The 20,597-nt window shown below is 41.5% G+C and overlaps 1 protein-coding gene and 1 long non-coding RNA gene across 2 annotated transcripts in view; one reads left to right on the forward strand and one right to left on the reverse strand.

Annotated features, from left to right (window-relative positions):
* The window catches only part of LOC311040063 (thyrotropin-releasing hormone-degrading ectoenzyme-like), a 239,238-nt gene that overhangs the window by 4,757 nt on the left and 213,884 nt on the right, over window positions 1–20,597 (forward strand). The window contains exon 3 of the mRNA XM_084050135.1: window positions 911–1,157. Coding sequence (XP_083906261.1) covers window positions 911–1,157 — 247 coding nt within the window. The remainder of the gene's footprint in view (window positions 1–910; window positions 1,158–20,597) is intronic.
* LOC311040006 lies at window positions 5,149–7,698 on the reverse strand. The gene is made up of 3 exons (XR_014600236.1): window positions 7,590–7,698; window positions 5,633–5,716; window positions 5,149–5,182 (listed from the first exon to the last, which is right to left on the reverse strand). It is a non-coding gene; the product is annotated as an uncharacterized lncRNA (long non-coding RNA).

Below are 20,597 nucleotides of genomic sequence, written 5' to 3' on the forward strand. Positions count from 1 at the left end.
AAAAGTCGTTTTAGTCGTTCTAGGCAGGGAATGAGTTAAGAAGTACCGATTATAATCAGAGGATTTCGGCTGGTTGGCCATTAGTCAGCGGTTCGCGTCCTCTGTGGCGCGGTCAGGGGAGGGTGATGTCACTGTATGTATTCCTACGGGGCCGCTGGGTTTGGTGCACCTGTCAGCAGGGAGTGTTGGGCGGGAGGAGTAGGACGACGGCTCTGCGTCCCCGTCCCGGTGGGGGCTCCTCACTCAGTTGCTAGGTCAGTAGGATACAACAGCAGTGACAACACTCAATTGGCAAAAAAAAACGACTCAATTGGGGAGAACGCACAAAAGAGAAAATACATTTTGATTAACCCATTAAGACCTGGAACTGTGTCATTTTTAGATTTGAGCTAAAAAAAAGCATTCTTTTACACTTTGGGCTATTCAAAAATAGCAGATCTACAAGCTCGTAGCGCGGCACCGAGTGCCGCGCTACGAGCTTGTAGATCTGCTATTTTTTGAAAAATCGTTAAAATGTGTGCAAATCTTTGAATATATATATTTTTTACAGCAAACATTTTTAACTCAAATCTTTGCTTCTGGGGGGTCCCTGGAACAAAATATTTTGATGGGGGTCTGCGGCCAAATACATATCATTTTGGGGGTCCTTGACGTGAAAAAGATTGAACACCACTGATATAGAAATACGGGTTTTTAAGAATACTGTTGAGATTTAGGAGACATGTAGAATCGGCTTCAGGTCTCAATGGGTCAACCACGCCCTATTCCATAACAGCTTAACCAGCCGAGCTACGAGCTCAGAACGCGAGGCATCGCCGACGGCGTTCTGAGCTTGTAGATCGGCTATACTCTCGCCAGATGAAAATCCGATGACTTTTATTTCAAATCGACGACTGTTTGTCCCACGCAGCGGCGGGAGGTCCAACGGGAGTCGCGAGGAGAGGATCGGGGAGAGAGGAGGAGACAGAGGGGGAGACGAGGGGGCCGGCGAGCCGTGGAGGACGTCGTCCAGGCTGCCGGGCAGCGTGAGGCCCAGGCATTACGACCTGAGGCTGAGCGTCTACATGGACAACTTCACCTTCTCCGGAGAGGTCAGCGTCCAGCTGGAGTGTGTCAACGCTACCAAGTACATCGTGCTGCATGCGGACAAACTGGAGGTGAGGGATTCCATCAGTGGTGGGGAAAAGTACTCGCATTTTTTGGGCGGTGCAACCGCCCCTATTTGTGAGGTTTGGACATCGACATTCGCTGCACTGTGATTGGCCACCCATTGTACCCCCCTAACCCTGCACATTCAATGCAAATCACTGGCCATTTTTGATTGATTGATTTGTATTAGGCAAAAGAATGTAAAACAACACAGTTACAAAAAAGCATTATTTTACACTTTGGGCTATTCAAAAATAGCAGATCTACAAGCTCATAGCGCGGCACCGAGTGAGCTTGTAGATCTGCTATTTTTGAAAAATCCTGAAAATGTGTGCAAATCTTTGAAATATATATGTTTTTAAAGCCAACATTTTAAATTCAAATCTTTGCTTCTGGGGGGTCCCTGGAACAAAATATTTTGATGGGGTCCGTGGCCAAATACATATCATTTTGGGGGTCCGACATGAAAAAGTTTGAGCACCAGTGATATAGAAACATACGTTTTTTCAGAATACTGTTGAGATTTAGGAGACATGTAGAATCGGCTTCAGGTCTCAATGGGAGTAGTTCACCCCGAACATGACTTATGTTCTATCAATTCCACACTGACAATAGGACAGCTGAGAAGGAGACAGTGTATAGGAGAGACAAGACTGTTGGAAGCTGAGAAGGAGACAGTGTAGGAGAGACAGACAGTTGGTAAGCTGAGAGACAGACAGTTTAGGAGAGACAGACACTAGGAAAGCTGAGAGGGAGACAATTCAATTCAATTCAAAGGAAAGGCATGAGAAAACATACGTTTACATTGCTAAAGCAATGTGTCAAAAACATAATAAAACTATTTTAAGAAAAAATGAGGGAAGTATATGCAGTTGGAGGGGGTACTGCATTGTGTAAACAGAGCTATGTCACATTACAACTTGGAAAAACTGGCTAACAAAACCGCTAATGTTCATTTGATGTTCGAAAGTTATATATACTGTACATGTTGGCGAGGGTAGCTTTGTATAAAGCTTTTTGAAACAAATAGCAGCAATCTTTCAGGATTTTGCAGTGACTTTTGGAACAATTAGTAGCATTTTTCCCAATACAATTAAAAATAGTCCACAAAACGCCTAAGATTTCAAATGCGTTTAAAGGTTGTAGCTCCGTTTATATGTACAATTAGGTCTATGTCAGAGGTCCAGTCGGTACAGATAGTGCAGGAAACACATGATTAGTAGTCCTATAATAAGGTGGTTGTATTCCATTCCCTGCAAGCGAGCCTGCACGGGGCCCGTAAGGGGCCACTTAGGGCTGGCTTAAGGGCCCACCGTGGGCTGCCCACACAGGGCCCCAGGGGGCTTGCTCATTGGCAAAGTGTGGGCCCCTAAGTGCTGGCCCTGCATGGGCAGCCCTCACTTAGCCCTCACATGCCTACAGTGGCCCCGCATTGGCCCACTTGGGGCTATGAATAAGCAGCCCTCACTTAGCCCTCCGGAAGCCCTATTAAACTATAACCTCAAAATAACTATATTCTATTAATCTAAAATGTACTAAACTAAGATCTGTATTGTAAAGAAAAAATACAATAGTTGTTCATTGAATGGTTTATTTTCGGCTTTTGTTTACAACAAATCAAAACACACTTGTGTGGACTTACAAAAAGAAAAAAAAATCACAAATGTATACATATTCAAAGTCAGCTCACACACAAAATCCAAACTCCAAATAGTCAAAGGGATTCAAATCAATGATTAAATATAATACAGAACAAATATACAACATTGGCAAATATAAAACCAGTGTAACCTTTCCTGTCTTAGTCTCCAGACTAAGGGGGAACTGAATCAAGTTCAATTCCACAGCCGAAATTAATACTTGCGTCGGTCTCCGCCTATTAACTTTGGGGTAGAACCCACTTGTATCTTTTATTACTATTTCCCTGTTGCACAATGGTGAATGAACGGTCTCTTTTCTTCAGGCACTGTTAGTTTATTATAACTCCAGCAACATCAAACACGTTTCAAGTTCACTTCACTTCCTCAACTTACTATACAATAGACAAATGCACACAACATACATACATACATAATACACAATACATACAACATACAATAACCCATCTCTCTCCCAGCATCCTTCTCTCACCCCAACCAAATTCTATTGTCACAGACTCCTCTTAAAGGAGACATTTTTTACAATTTTACAACACTACCCCCACTATGGATGGCAATGTATCACAGTTCCACTCCATCAGTGCAGTTACAATGTAGCATACTTCACCAACATCTCAGCAGATAACATGGCCCAAGGCAGACTTGGCTTTTTTTTTAGGTAAGGCTACATTGGTAGACTTAGCAAAGTGGGCATATTATGAATCAACTATAAAACAGATTACACCAGTGGTCACTGAACATATACTGGATAGGCATGCTGCACCTCTCTGTTCACCTGCTATTCATTTCAAGTAACATACAAATAATTCAATTCAATTCAATCTTTATTTCAGACTCAAGGTCCATATCATAGACAGCATGACACATACACAACGATAAAATCAAATAACTCTGTTCAGGTTCAGAATAGCAAAGTATGAGAGTAACCATTTGTTTGTACATACTGTGCAATCCACAAGTCATTTCCCCCCTACCTAAGGAGTTCTGGGTAGACTACCATCACTCCTGGTGAGATCAGGGCATCATTCTTGCCCCTTTTCAGCACATAACTCACCACTAACTATGTTTTTATTTTAAGTCTGTCACCCACTCCCCAACCTCCAGTCACCTGTCAACGGCGAGTCCCCTATACCACCGCCCAGCCTTGAGACTTGATTCTTGAGTAAATTCTGCAAAACTGACAGGAATTCCACAATGTTTCTTCTTGTACTCCTCACAACCTGCCCAGTCCTTTCTCATGGCTGAATTCATCTGGAAATATATAAAAATAAATATTTTATGTGTGTGTGTGTGTGTGTGTGTGTGTGTGTGTGTGTGTGTGTGTGTGTGTGTGTGTGTGTGTGTGTGTGTGTGTGTGTGCATACATATATACATACAGTGCCTTGAGATTCAAAAATTGATGAAATTAATTGTTTTACTCAAAATTCTCCACACTATACCCCATAATGACAAAATAAAAACATATGTTTTTGATTATTTTCCGACATTCACAGTTAACTGTGGGACCTGATAGAGACATGTGTGTGCCTTCCGTGTGTCAGATCAATTTTATTTACCATAGGCAGACTCCAATCAAGTTATAGAAACATCTCAAGGATGATCAGTGCAAACAGGATGCACCTCAGCTTAACTTTGAGTGTCATAGCAAAGGGTGTGAATACTTATGCACATGTGATTTTGTCTTTTTTTTTTTAGAGGTGCAACCGCTCCTATAAGAGGGTTTAGGACCCATCCGTGGTGAAATTTGTTTTCAGTCGTGAAAATGTGTCTTTCGCTGTGACGCCATGCTGTGGAAAACGCGCCCATAGGCTGATAATCTTCACACCCAGTGTGAAGTGCTGTGATTGGCTAGCAAGATGCATGATGAAATGAATAACTCATAAATATCACCGCTCACTTCACACTGGATGTGATTATGTTTTATTCATTTGCCATAACATCTTAAACATCTATTTTATTTTGTCATTATGGGGTATAGTCTGGAGAATGTTGAGTAACATTTTTGAATAAGGCTGTAACATTGTATGTACACTGTATGTGCAAGCAGAGTGTGTGTGTGTGTGTGTGTGTGTGTGTGTGTGTGTGTGTGTGTGTGTGTGTGTGTGTGTGTGTGTGTGTGTGTGTGTGTGTGTGTGTGTGTGTGCGTGCGTGCGTGCGTGCGTACACACACACACTCTAACATATTTATACTTTTACCTAAGTATTCATTGTCAAAGCTTACTCTTCCACTGGGGCCTCACTGCTAGCTGGCAGACTGCGATAGGGCTCCTTTTGTCCACCCGCTCTGTCACTTGAATTACGCAGCCACACCCTAATCTCCTTCTCAACATCAGAATCCTGAGGACTTGGATGAATGCGTTACTTTCTTACAGCCTCTGAAACATAAAAACAAATAGGCTTATATGAAACAATAATTTGTGTAGGAAGCAATTTCTTATTCGTTGCTGTCGGGCAGAAACCTTGTATCAACATCCTTTAATCTTTTTTTGTTCCGTTTTTGTAAATGAAAGCTCTACTTCGTCATACAACATGTAAACCCTCTGTTAATTTAACTAGTATAATCCAATGGACACAAATAGTCCATTTGGGTTACTTGTTAACTACAGATTTTACAATGGAAGCTGCCATTCTTAGGTTACCTGTTAAAGCGTGTTGTGTGGGAAGCTACTCCAAGTGATTCATTCAACATTATGGTAGTCCTGAAAAAATCTAACACTTTGTTTGCAGACATAAACATACATAAACCATGCTAAATCCAGATGTGACGTGTGTGGGCATTCCTGTCCATGATCTCCCTATGTATCTATTGGTGTTATCAAACATACCTGCTGCTGATAGAGAGCGTCTCACAGCAGGGGGTACGGCCACAGGTGAAGGACAGCTTGCAGGTGGAAGGTGGCTCACACTCCCTGTGGGCAAATGATGGTGTATGTCAGCGGGTGTCCAAACATATTTTTCAAAGAGGGACATATAAGAAAATATGAAAATACTTTAGGGTCGACTGCATCTCCTGTCATACTGCACCTTTGGACCATGATTAAATCACATACAAATGCATCACATTACAACTATTTAATTTAACTACAGTGCGACATCAATAGCCGTTTGTCAAATGTAAATCACTCATCTGTACTGTATGCATGCACTGTGTTGCTATTATATTTACAGTCCAATAAATTATCTTTCTTCAAATGGCTGTGTAGTCAAACGTAACCAGGTGTGAAAACGTCTTTACAATTTTGTTTAATAGAGCACCGAAGTCTGACGTCACTGCCAGTAGAGGGCCAGTAGAGGGCGCTGTTCCAGGGTTCGTGGCTTTATTTTTTATGTTGAAATCCCCATTTGGGAATCTTAGATCACGTCATATAAGAACTGTGTTCCAAACATAAACACACCACCCTGGCGTTTTTGTCAGGGGGGTGGCTCTGCGTCGTTTTGATATTCATTCATATTTGATACAGCCTGTTTCTGCCGAAAATGGAATTAAAGGTAGGGTAAGTGATTTTCTTTGGTTGAAATAAGTGTTAAATAGCTCTATATTCTGATAGTACTCATTGCTATAGAGTGTTTGTTCAGTTAAAGGAATCTCCTTGTCTCTCCAGCTCTTTATTAAACACAAAATACATTTTCGTCTCAGTTTTAGTTTCATTTCCATTTTTTTCCAATCAGGATAGAGAACTCAATCAGGATATAGATTAAACAAGTGAAATTTGAAGTGATGACAAGAAATGAGCAGAAAAAAATGGAACTGGAACACTATAAAAATGAAGCTTAAAAATGGGTACTTTCTCCTGATTGGCTGAGATTTTGAAACCTACCTAAAAATGTATTTTCTGTTTATTAAAGAGCTGGAGAGACGGGGAGACTCCTGTTACTGAACAAACACTCTATAGCAATGATTACTATCAGAATATAGTGATTTAACCTTTTAACAAAATACTTTTTGTTTTAACCAAAAAATATCACTTACCCTACCTTTAATTCTGCCTTAAAAGTCTTAAGAACTACTACTTCCGGGTCTGAAATCACTGTCCCCACAGCAGCCGCGTTCATGGGAAATGTAGTCTTTGGGTTGTTTGACTCGTTTCTAGTGTTTATATTGTGTTACTCTTTGGGTAAATGTGTACATTTACACCTTCAGTCAATGCTTCATATCCATATGAGTAAAAACACCAGGGTGGTGTGTTTATTTTTGGAACACAGTTCTTATATGAAGCGATCTAAGATTCCCCAATGAAGATATCAATACAAAAAGTAAAGCCATGAACCTGCGGAATCATGCGCCCTCTACTGGCAGTGACGTCAGGACTTCGGTGCTCTATAGCAGCGGTTCCCAAACTTATTTAGCTGTGCACCCCTTATTACATCCTGACCTATATGACGCACCCCCCCGGGGCGTCATCTAGGCAAACCAATTAGGTTGGTTTGCCTAGATGGCAGGTCACGCACCCCCTGGGGTGCGCGCACCACAGTTTGGGAACCCCTGCTCTATAGAAATGGCATTTCTTTCAGTTAGGAATTCTTACACATTCTGCTGAGAAATAGCCTATCTGCCCAAACTAATTTCAATACACCATCATGTCAATGTATGAATTAGGCTGCAAGCCTATGGAGTTATGGAGGGTATGGGGCTGGGCTGTGTAGTTTAACTTAAAAAAAGGGTCCAAATCCTTCTATTTTTTTTCAAGCGTTTGTTTTAAAAGAGCCGATCTACAAGCCCCTTTTCAAATAGTCAATGTATATGAGGTTAAAGTGCCTAGACCGAAGCTATACCAATCTTACCTGCTGACAGTTTGGACACCAGACAGACAGACAGACGGACGGGCGGACGACTCAAGGTGGTCAACAATGCAGTCTCTCACATACAGGCGGTGGTCAAATAAGACTCCCTGTGCACAAATGATGGATTTATTGAGCATTGAAGGATCTACAACAGTGGCTCTCAAATGTCAAGCATTATATCCATGCATTCAGACCATGTGCATTTTGTCAATATATCAACAACAAGCTAAGGCAGGGGTCTTCAACGTTTTTAAAATGTTTTATATACAAATATTGTATAATTATGTAGGCCTATAAAATTGTGATTCATGTGTATAAACATACCATGTTATTGTGCATTCAATACTAAGCAATTAAAATAATAGATAGATTAATATATTCATGCTTTTAATTCAAACATACATGTACAAGGTACAGTAGGGTGGCTATGTACCCAATGTGAAGACTATCAACAATCTGTCAATTGCACAATAATCATGTATACAAGCTATTCAAAATAGATAGAATCATAATTTATTTTAAACATAAATATGGAAAATATTTTTTAAAAAAAATAAAGAAAAATTTACATTTTTGAAAAAAAAAGGTCTAATTGTGTAATCAAGCAACAATTTCGCGGACCCCTGCAGTACCTCCGTGGACCCCCTTGGGGTCGCGGACCCCTGCAGTACCTCCGTGGACCCCCTAGGGGTCGCGGACCCCTGCAGTACCTCCGCGGACCCTCTAGGGGTCGCGGACCCCCTGTTGAAGACCTCTGTCTAAGTTTTCATTTTATTTGTGCTCTTTCTCACACACACAGAGAGTGTGTGTGTGTGTGTGTGTGTGTGTGTGTGTGTGTGTGTGTGTGTGTGTGTGTGTGTGTGTGTGTTAGACACATTAGCTAAACATTAGCCTATACTATTCTACTGAAATGATATCTGAATTTGCTAAATGTACTCAAATACAACCCCAACACAACATCACACTTAAACTATAACAAATTTGCTGTTAAACATAATTATTAATAATTAAAAACTCACCTTATAGGCAAGCAGTAGGCTAGTAGTAGCCTATATTATAAATTATATTGTATATCCCGCTATCATTTCTTGAAATTATTGTCATAAAATCCCTTTATCGAGACAAATGAAATCGCTAAACAACGTGTCGTGATCATAGAGTATTGGGTGGTGACTCCAGACAACAGTTGCCTACAGTAACAGTAGTAGGCTAAAGTCTACATATAGTATTTCTGTGTGTCAACACTCACCTAAAATGTCTGCTTCTTCTTCTTCTTTCTTTTATCTTCTCTGAAGTCGGTTAATAGTTATTTGAATGAAACCAAAGTAACGCAATTTGTCTAACTGTATTTAGAAGTGAGAGCGCAGCTCGAGTGGCTCGAGCGTTTCATTCTCCCCGCTCTGAGTCACTGTTGCCAGATTCTGTGAGAGAAATAAGCAGCCAGGTCTATGAAAATAAGCCTTAACCCTACATTGGCTATTTGAAAATAGCCGATCTACAAGCTCACAGTGCGTCGCATTTGCAACACGTTGTGAGCTTGTAGGTCTGCTATTTTCAAAAAGAAAAAGTTAAATATATTTGTAATATTATTTGAAACAGATGGGGGTCTGCGGAAAAATGCATTAATTTGGGCATCCTTGACATGCAGATGTTTGAGAACTGGTTTAAACAATAAATAAAAAATGGAAGCAAGCCCAAATAACTACAAGCAACTTCACAGAAAAACAAGCCCAAAGTCGCTTATAATAAGCAGATATGGCAACACGGTTCACAACCCAGAATGCATTGCGTGTAAAAAACAACAACAGATCTACAAGCTCACAACGCGTTGAATGGCGACCAGATGTAGATCTGTAGATCTGTTCATTTTTGTAACCATAGCACCGGTCTGTTTTGGCATGGAAGTTGCCATATGAAGTAAATAAGTTATTGGATGCATGTTGTCATAATAACAATAATAATAATAATTATTATTATTATAATTCATATAAAAATAATAATAATAAGTGTAATAATAATAATAATTATTATTATTCAATATATTATTTATGTCACATCACAAGAAAAGGACAAGAAATGTAAAATTAAATTTAAAAATATATAATAATATATACTGTATATATACTGGGGGGGGGGGCAATTGTAATGGAAGAAAATCTTCACAGTCTAATGTTGGCAGGTATGATGACTCCCCGGGATCCAAACTAGTTAAAATAGTAGATCTGAAAGCTCACCACGCGTCCCGGGCTTGTAGATCTGCTATTTTCAAGGCGTTTTTTTTTATTAATTGATGGAATTTCGTCGATTTTTTAATGTACTAATGAAATTATTTTGATACATTTTTGATTTTAGTATTTTTATTGATGAAGATTTTAGATTTTTGAAATTGCTTGGAAGATTTTAGATTTTTGAAATAATAATATAATATATTTTTGTAGGAAACGGAAAAAAGGGATCTTTCCTCGTGACCCATAAAAATGTGTCCATGACCCACAAATGGGTCCCCACCCACTGTTTGGGAAACAGTGATCTAACCCAGTGGTTCTCAACCCTTTCAGGCTGCGACCCCCCAAAATAATCATATTTGAACTGGGGACCCCCCACCCTGATAACTAAGCACTTGGAATGTAGGAGTTGATGCATTATGTTTAGTTTAGACTTTATTGTGAAAATAGCAGATCTTCAAGCTTGTAGATCTGCTATTTTCAAAATGTTTGCCTCTTTCTGATATTATTTGACAATTTGGCCAATGTTTGACCATTTTTTATAGTATAACGTTTGTTGATTACTTTTGATGCAGTAATGTTCATTTTTTTTAAGGTATTAAAAAGGTCTTAAAGGTCCTTAAATTGTCACTTCACTATCATCTGGGGACCACCCCAAATCATGTGGGGATCCCCCTGGGGGTCTCGACCCACATGGTGAGAATCACTGATCTAACCAAACTTGACCAGCTGCTAAGCTGGTCTGTCCAGTGTCCAGCCATCTGACCAGCTAAGTCCAGCTGCTAAGCTGGTCTTTGCTGGTCTGTCCAGTGTCCAGCCATCTGACCAGCTAAGTCCAGCTGCTAAGCTGGTCTTTGCTGGTCTGTCCAGTGTCCAGCCATCTGACCAGCTAAGTCTAGCTGGTAAGCTGGTCTTTGCTGGTCAGTCCACCCATTTGACCAGCAAAGACCAGCTACCAGCTTGGCTTTGCTGGTCAGTCCAGCCAGCCAGCTGGCTGACCAGCAAAGACCAGCAGAATCCAGCTTAGTGCCCAGCTAACCAATTACACTGACACACCAGCCTGACCAGCCTGGCCAGCTTGTCCAGCCTGGTATACCATCTAAACCAGCTTAAGACCAGCCAAGACCAGCTAATACCAGCTAAAACCAGCTAAAACCAGCAACCATCATAAGCTGGTTTGTGCTGTTTTTTTCAGCAGGGTTAGAAGACTAGGATGAGTGGCTGCATGTAGATTCAGACAGACAGGCGGAGTGATATGTGAGGCTCCAGGCTCTAGTCTACACAGTGCAATGTTGTAGAAAGTGGAGTGATATGCTGTGTTCTAGAAAAAAATCACACCCTGTGTGAAGTGAGTGGTGCCTTGCTTAGCTTGGCTAACATGTTCAATCAGCCAAGCTAACATGTCCAACGTTAGCTTGGCTGATGGCACTGATGTCACTTTGAAACATGTAAACTCTATTTCGTCATGCGTCTCGCTAGCCAATCAAAGCACACCCTTTCAACATATTGTCACGTGTCACGTGATGCTTGACCAATGTTAGCTTGGTGGACACACGGACATACAGACATACATACATACATACGGACACACAGACAAAGCCAGATATAGGAGTGGTTGCCTTCGGCACCACTCAAAAAATAGTTCCAAGTTCAAGAAAAGAGCGGCAAATGATGTGGGAATGTAATATGGGCTGCCCACACTAAAAACGCATGGGGCCCAAAGGTACAAATCTGCTCTTGGCCCTGAACGGACAGACCCACACTGGCCCACTATGGGCTAGCCCCAGCTCAGCCCCAAGTGTGGGCTGCCCACAGCAAGCCCACGGTGAGACCACAGCTGTGGGCATCACCTGGGCAAACCCGCGATGGGCCTGTGCAGGCTTGGTGCGGGCTTGGCATAGCCCTCACTGCCCACACATAGCCTGCATGGGCCCCACAGGGGCTCGCTTGCAGGGATTGGCTAACCTTTTCTTATCTCAACAGTGTAGACAGTGTAGGAGAGACAGACAGTAGGATAGCTGCTAGAACGCCTCCTATCTCTGGTAGGCAAGGCAAGTTTATTCGCAGCACATTTCAACAACAAGGCAATTCAATGTGCTTTACATAAAATATTAAGCAATTACGGGAAACACGTTACAAAAGGACATTTGGATTCCGTAAAAGAGGAAGACAAAAAGGAAGTTAAAACAGCAGGCTGGCTGTGTAATTGTTTTAATGTGGCTGTTCAAATTCAGGTCTGAGTACATGACTACACCAATGTTTCTGGCTTGGCTTGTGGTTTGTGACAGAAGGTGTCCACTCAATAAGTGTGTGTGCGTGTGTGTGTGTGTGTGTGTGTGTGTGTGTGTGTGTGTGTGTGTGTGTGTGTGTGTGTGTGTGTGTGTGTGTGTGTGTGTGTGTGTGTGCGCGCGCGCACGTTTGTGTGGTTAGTGTGTACTGTGTGTTAGTGTGTATCAGCTTAAAACACCCTGTAGTTTCATGGAGAGTTTATTTCTCTCCTGAAGCAGGCAGAGAGATTTCTTTAACAAGGTTAATTAGCCGCCGAAAGTTGCTGTTTCAGCCAAACTGGTTAAGGCTGGAGCGGGAGGGAAGCCTCAGCCCCCGTCAGTCAAATACGAGAACGCTAGATTTATCTTGTTGGCCTGAACCCAGTTAAATTAGCCCTCAGCCTGGCTGCACTGTGTGTGTGCGCGTGCGCGTGTGCGTGCGTGCGTGCGTGCGAACGAACTGCAAGCCTATCGGGTCCTTTAAGGTATGCACACAGATGGCAGTGAGTGAGAACAAACTAATATTAGAATGGAATGGAACAGGGGTTCTCAAACTGGGTTTCCCAGGGGTTCTTGGGGGGGGGGGGGGGGGGGGGTGGCAAAATGAGTTAATATAGCATCAGTTTAACAACTGTAAACCTATATTAACTGGCCACAAAAGGTTTGGAATGTTAACTTCGCTGGATTATTTCACCCCCTTTAATAATACCAATTGGTATTGTGTTTTATGTAATTTGTTATCGTTGATTAGTCACCTTTACGACAAGGTACAACTTGTAAGGAAAGGATTGGGCATTTGTGGAATGAGCAGCACAGCTAAACGTGTGGGTAGCGCCCCGATTTGTTTTGCCAAAATCCCCTGCGATAGTGCTGGTATTCGCCCTTTGTTTTGAGTTGCTTGGTGGATTGGATGATTGCACTCTGCCACAGTAATGAGGAAAAAACAACACATATTGGCCATTTTTGCACCACTTAGACACATTTTGCTGTGGCATGGCATCCCATTCCTCAACCAGGATTTGTTGCAAGTCAGCCAACTGTTGGTCTGATGGTCAATCCAGCACCTACAGCACACCCAAGCTGATCCCACAAGTGTTCAATAGGCTCTATGCACAGCGGCCATGTTATGAAGACATTCACAGGTGTTACCAATGATACTAATGAAGGCTCTGTTCCATTCTGATCAAACAGAGTCGGGGTGCTGATATTGTGCACGTTGGCTCACTGGAAACACTCTGCTACACCAGTGGGACTAAAATGTGGGTCCAGGGACCCTCATTGTTCCTTAAGGGGTTTCCAAATGGCCCCTTACGGGTGTGTAACTCTGAGAGTGTACAAATGTAACCAAATGGACCCGTAAGGGTCCATTTGGTTACATTTGTACACTCTCAGAGTTATGGGGGTGGTGGAAATTGAAAAATCTGAGAACCACTGTGCTAGACTAAATGGAACAGAGCCTTCATTAGTATCATTGGTAACACCTGTGAAGGAAGTGAGACTATGGCTGCTGTGAATAGAGCCTATTGGGTTGAGGTCTGGACTCACGCCACGCCTAGGGCTGTCACGATTACATATTTAAGTTGACGATTAATTGTCACTCGAATAATTGCGATTAACGATTTCATTGTGCTTCTGTCGTTGAACGTTATTGTGAACATCATGAATAGAAATTACATTTCTGTTTGGCTTTTAGCCTTCGTAAACAAAAGTTGCACGGCAGATATGACAAATAACACATATTTAATTACTTTACACTTAAAAAATAAACATTAATAGTGGAAATAGCCGATCTATAAGCTGAAAAACGCGCCGCAGCGTGGCGCGTTTTGAGCTTGTAGATCTGCTATTTCCAATATTTTAGATTTAAAAAAATATATATATCTGTCATTTTTTAACATGGAATCGATTATGACGATTATGCAAAAATAATTGTGATTGTATAGAATAATTGCGATTAGACGTTTATGTAATAATTGTGACAGTCTCCAAATTCCTGGGGCGGCCACTTCGTCTTTGACTTCACCAGTCTCACGGAACTTGGTCTTAAGTTTGGAAATGTCTTTCTTTCACCAATTAATGCTGCCACTCTGTATGCTGGAACACCAGCTTCCAGTTGCCCTATTGCACGGGCCTTACCCTGAAGGGACAAACGTGGCATCTTTCCCCCAGTGTTGCTGCTTGGAGCATATCCAAACTCAACAAAGTTGCAGGACCCGTGCTCAGGTGCCAGGCACACACCCACACCTGTGACTGGCACACACCCGCCAGCACTTGAAGCTCAAAACAAGAGCGAATGCTCAGAACAGAACAGTATTGCAGGGGACTTTGGCAATTTTTGGGGTGGCGCTACAAGGTCTATCTCGTTGTAAAGGTGACTAATCAATCAAAATGATATAAAACATGTTATTAAAGGGGAGAAATAATCGACCGAAGTTAACTTTCCAAACTTTTTTGTGGGCAGTTTACATAGGCTATTTGAAAATAGCCGATCAAAAGCTCACAACCTGTGGCGGTGCAACGCGTTGTTGAGCTTTTTGATCTGCTATTTTCAAAAACATCTTGGAAATATATATATTTTTAAAACATTTTAATACTTTTCTGGGGGTCCCAAGTGTGTCTGTTTATCAAAAAGCTGGAGAGACGAGGAGACCCCTGAACAAACACTCAACGATTAGCATCGTTGAGCACAATATAGAGCTTTAACTTTTTTTTTTTTCACTTTTTATAGTTTTGATCTTTTTTTTTACAAATCTCTTTATTACTTTTTTGCAGACAATAAAAATAACATTTTGGCAATAGTAAGGACAAAGAGGTCTGTCATTTTCTTACAAAAAAACAAACAAACAATTAAAACAAAACAACAAACACAACATAACAGAACAAAACAGTAACAAGATAACACTCGTACATGTTTAAATACAAGTTTTTGTTATAACCCATTAAGACCTGAGGCCAATTCTACAAAGGTCTTCTAAATCCTAGCTTTTTTAAAGCTCCTTTAAAGTCTGAACTGGCTGACAATCATATCTCATATGATAGTTGTTCGATCACGGTGCCTTTTCAAACACAAAACCCAATCTTCAAACTGCATTCTTCAAAACCCCTGACTCTCCTGTCAAAACCAATGCACAAAATCAAACAATGCTTTCAGATACCAGCCAGTCAATATGAAAACACTGGCGTATTCATTAGACACTACAGTACATGCATTAGCAAAGTTTATTGCAAATACATTTTGCAAGAAGAAAAAGTATTGTAATTTCAATTTCCAGTGAATATATTGTATACTGCGAGCAGGGACGTGCACAGATAGACTCTAGGTGGTGCTAGAGCACCTGCCCTTTGCCCTCTTGACCAGAAGTGCCCTTTTGAAAAAAAAGAAAAAAATGTGTTTTTTTTCCCCAGTTTACATCAGGGGTCTTCAACAGGGGGTCCGGGACCCCTAGGGGGTCCTCAGAGTTACTACAGGGGGTCCGCCAAATCTTTATGTGATATGATTTTTCTTTTTACCATAACCACTCGAAACCTAGCATCCCTTTTCTCAGGAGAACTTTAGCCAAAAATAGCAGATCTACAAGCCCAAAACGCCTCGCGCTGCGAGGCGTTGTGGGCTTGTAGATCGGCTATTTTTGGCAAAGAGGTATAGGCGTAGAGGGAAAAAAGAGCAGACCAAGTAAACATAACAAAGTATCATGTACTTGAGCACCTGCCCCTCAAAATGTCTGTGCACGCCACTGACTGCGAGTACTGCAAAAAAATACAGTATTGTCTGTATATCCAGTACATTCATAAAAACAAGTAAACTCTAAATGAAAAGCTCTTTACAGTACAGTACATGTTGTGCCAGTGCTAAATCACAGCCAATGAGAGCCTCAGCATCAGGTCTTTGTGTTGGTTCATGCCACAGGAAACGGGGAGAAAAAAAAAACAAGTTCCACACTTACGTAACCGCAGTAGGGCCGCAACCATCATTTATTTTCTTAGCCATTATTCTATCTATTGCTTTTTTGATTAATCAAATAATCGAGAACTGCTTTTTCATATTTGTAAAAAATGTTTTATGTATCGAGGAATCGATTAACCACTTTTGTTTCATACTTTGTCGCACAACAAAAATATCAATCAAAGTAGATCCATTGTGACACAATATGTCACAATGTAACGTGTTGTGTGCTTGTAGATTAGCTATTTTCACATTTGGTGGGAACTCTGCCATCCACATGATTTTTAAAACTATATAGTTATAGTTGTAGTGATCAGTGTGAATGGCGATGTTCCCTGGCATATGGGTTTGGGTCATAGAAGGGACGTGCACAGATAGACTCTAGGTGGTGCTAGAGCACCTGCCCTTTGCCCTCTTGACCAGAAGTGCCCTTTTGAAAAAAAAGAAAAACATTTTTTTTTTTCAGTTTACAGCAGGGGTCTTCAGCAGGGGGTCCGGGACCCCTAGGGGGTCCTCAGAGTTACTACAGGGGGTCCGCCAAATCTTTATGTGATATGATTCTTCTTTTTACCATAACCACTCGAAACCTAGCATCCCTTTTCTCAGGAGAAGTTTAGCCAAAAATAGCAGATCTGCAAGCTCACAACGCCTCGCGCTGCGAGGCGTTGTGGGCTTGTAGATCGGCTATTTTTGGCAAAGAGGTATAGGTGTAGAGGGAAAAAAGAGCAGACCAAGTAAACAAAAAAAAGTATCATTTACTTGAGCACCTGCCCCTCAAAATGTCTGTGCACGCCACTGGGTCATAGATCTATAGCTGCCACGCAGAGAAAACCCCTTCTCCCCAACAAGGTTGAGGACAAGAGCTGTATGTTGGAAGACAAACGTTTATGAATCGCTGGTTGATGGTGAACCACTGGAAACATGACACACACCATGTTGAAATCTGACATCGTCCCAAATCACCACGTAGACAGAATGCACGGCCTGCTGACACTCAGACAGAAAACAACTGAAAAAAATCAATACCGAATTCTCTTCCACCTCCTGCTCTCGGATTGTTTACATCCATTCTTGCTATACCGACATTCCACACACCTGCACCCCCACTGTGCACTCTGAACTGTGGGAGCGATTTGGAGTTGTTGTTTGTAAACGATGATGACAACTCTGTTGTATTTGTGTTGATCTTCTGCCGTCAGTGTTGGCCATTTGGCAACGTAAGTGCAACACAGTGTCAAATGTGTTTCAGTGAGCGAGAATGCTTTTAAGGTTTTTTTCCTTTTTTTGTTTTTCAAAAGAGGGGGTTTGGCGAGTTGTTTACGGTTTTAGCAGTTCGGAAAAAAACGAAACATTATGATGACAACTGTTGCCAAGACGACGATGACGGCACGGCATAGGGCATCGCAGTTCCCGCCCACTTCCTGGTGCCGGAAGAAAATACTCAATGCATTTTTCCCACTGACTTTTCCAAAGATATTTATATCAATTCATTTAAGCCTAGAATCAAGCTATCCAGGCTCCCAGTGAATCATGACCATAAAACGTTTGATTCTGTGAAAAAACTTTTTTGAAAACGGCAAAACAAAGGGTATTTATTAAATATAGTATATCATATAATTAAATATAAAATAAAATAAATCACAGAAAAAAAACGTTTAATGGTCATGATTCACTGGGAGCCTGGATAGCTTGATTCTAGGCTTAAAGGACAACTTTGGTTTTTTACAACCAAGGTTTATATTTTAGCTTGTAATTAAAGTAAATAAATGATGAGTGTATTTTTTTTTCATTTACTGCTTTCTATAGTTTTAGCATTTTTTGCAATATTTTTTACAGTGGGCGGGGGCATTCTGTCCGGTGGCTAAATATGCCTTTTTTACACAATAAAAAAGGTCCGGCTGTCTGAGATGGCCAGATGTGAGTTATTGGGGGCTAGAAGAGCTACTGTAAATAATAATAAAGAAAACGCCGGGTTAATGTGTTAAAAAAATACATATTTAGCCACCGGACAGAATGCCCCCGCCCACTGTGAAAACACTGTAAAAAAGATTGTGAAAATTGCTAAAACTATAGAAAGCAGTAAATTTAATTTTTTTAACACTCATCTTTTATTTACTTTAATTACAATCTAAAACATAAACATTGGTTGTAAAAAAACAAAGTTGTCCTTTAAGTGAATTGATATAAATATTTTTGGAAAAGTCAATGGGAGAAATGCAGTGGCCGCAACTGCGATGCCCTATTACGCCCGATTATGGACACGTCGACTTACGATCGTATGACGTCATATTTCACACATAGAAGCAGCTGCGAGACACAGAGAAGTGTGCGTCGAGCAATAGAGTCGAGCAGCATTTAGATAAAAAGTCAGATAATTCGTTAAACTGAGAGTTAGATAATTAAGAGTCAGATACTTCGCTCTTATATAATCTCATAGAATCTCACAGACGATCTGGTCTGGTGGAGATATAGACAAAGACAATACAAAGGGGAACTGTGAACGGCACGCCATTCCCTTCCGGACGTGACTTAACGAAAGACCGAGTTCACCGAGTTCATCTCACACCCAGGACATAGAAGAATAGGGGTGTTCACTCTCCATTCCGACATCTCACCACTCCGACTAGTGGCTTCCGCGTGCGGTTAGGGTTAGGGTTAGGGTTAGGTATAGGGTTCGTCAACGTCGGAAAGGCGACATGTCGGAAAGGAGAAATGCACCCAAGAATAGGTTAGCCTTACAACCTAAGATGACCTCATTCTTAACTCCCACCTTCACTTGTGGCAATCACAAAGAATCAGCACCTAAAGATTACCCTTAGTAAACAACAAATAATACAGTCCTAAATAATATCGAGTAGTAGAAACCTCCACAACAACACATTAGTATGCATATGGTACATTTTAACAGTTTTTTTTTGTCAGAACAAGGTTCAGAGGTTTGTTCGGAAACATGTACTTTGGACTGGCTAAGCCTTAAGACACACACACAGGTAATAACTAGATACAGGTGTGTATTCCAACACTATATTGCACTACTGATTCAAAGTTAGTGAGTGACGGTACAGTCTGTCATAAAGCGCGCGCGCGCGTGTGTGTGTGTGTGTGTGTGTGTGTGTGTGTGTGTGTGTGTGTGTGTGTGTGTGTGTGTGTGTGTGTGTGTGTGTGTGTGTGTGTGTGTGTGTGTGTGTGTCAGACTGTACAGGGCAAACACTAAATAGATTAAAGTGGATGAAAACACTGTCCTTGTCTCCCACAGGTCTTACATAGTGTGTTAGCCTCAGGGAGGACACGGACACACACACACACACACACACACACACACACACACACACACACACACACACACACACACACACACACACACACACACACACACACACACACACACACACACACACACACACACACACACACTTATTCAACTCATTGAAACTCATTAATAGCTGTGTATCTTTCCTGTTCTACCCCATATTTGGTCTCCTGTGCAGGTTCTGATTTTATTATTATTATTATGTTTACCACTGAGCTAATAGAGCCTGCCTCTGCCCGCTTGGTCAGGGGACAAACTTGTGAACTTCAGGTCAATATTTCTGTCAATAGAAGTAGGATTGTGTCAAAGGTCGTGTCCAACCGAGGCCCAGGATATAAACGTCTCTATAGAAGAGCAGGGAGACCAAAGAGAGCAGTTATATTGTATTAGTGTACTTACTTACTCTACCAATGGACAAAATGACATTTCATTCACTAAATAAACGTACATAATACAGCTTTTAAGCTCAAAGTGTCCATTGCAGCCACTAGCGATTTAGCCACTGTTATATATGTTTTCAACTACAGTGTTAATGGAGGCTATAGCCCTGAAAAGGTGGTGTTTACCTGCTCCAGAGCAGGGCCAGCATTCAACCCACTTCAAACTATCATTGCTGTCAGACTCAATAGGCTCTATGCACAGCAGCCATATTGTGAATAATCTCTCAAGAACAGATTCTGCTCTACGTTTGAATCTGTCGGTAGCCGTGTTGACAACCCGTGCGCATTGGTTTCAAGAGGGCGTGCTATCAGATCAGGAAGCAGGCCGCGCTTTACCCAATCAAATGTAGTGGGCGGGATTCACGTGTCCGTCGACCCTTCCCCCCTCGAAACTAACCGAAACTAATTTAACAATAGCGTCCGCGGAGCAGACAAAAGCACGGAAAGATATTCACATTTTAACTTGCTCTTTCATCATAGAAACAAGTGGGCTTATAACCAAAACCATCCATGTTCTCTGGGAGAAGTGGTGTTAGTGTTCCGTGTAGAAATATTGTTAGTGGGAATGAAAACATAGTCGCACCACCCGGAAGTGGAGCGGTGAAGGCAGACCAAAACCCGGTTTCCTTGTGCACGTGTGCTGCGTTTTCTTCCGCCCAGAGCTAACTGAGATAGAACAAACAGCAGAGGTCGCTGTTTTTCATTTTCAGTTAGTTCTGGGTTCCCAGATTGTATTGGGAATGAATGGGCCCCTTCCTTACTTCCTTCACAGGTGTTACCAATAATACTAATTAAGGCTCAGTTCCATTTAGTGTGGCATAGT

This window comes from Gymnoscopelus microlampas (assembly GCF_963454915.1).
Source record: "Gymnoscopelus microlampas genome assembly, chromosome: 23".
In the NCBI taxonomy this organism is placed as follows: Eukaryota; Metazoa; Chordata; class Actinopteri; order Myctophiformes; family Myctophidae; genus Gymnoscopelus; species Gymnoscopelus microlampas.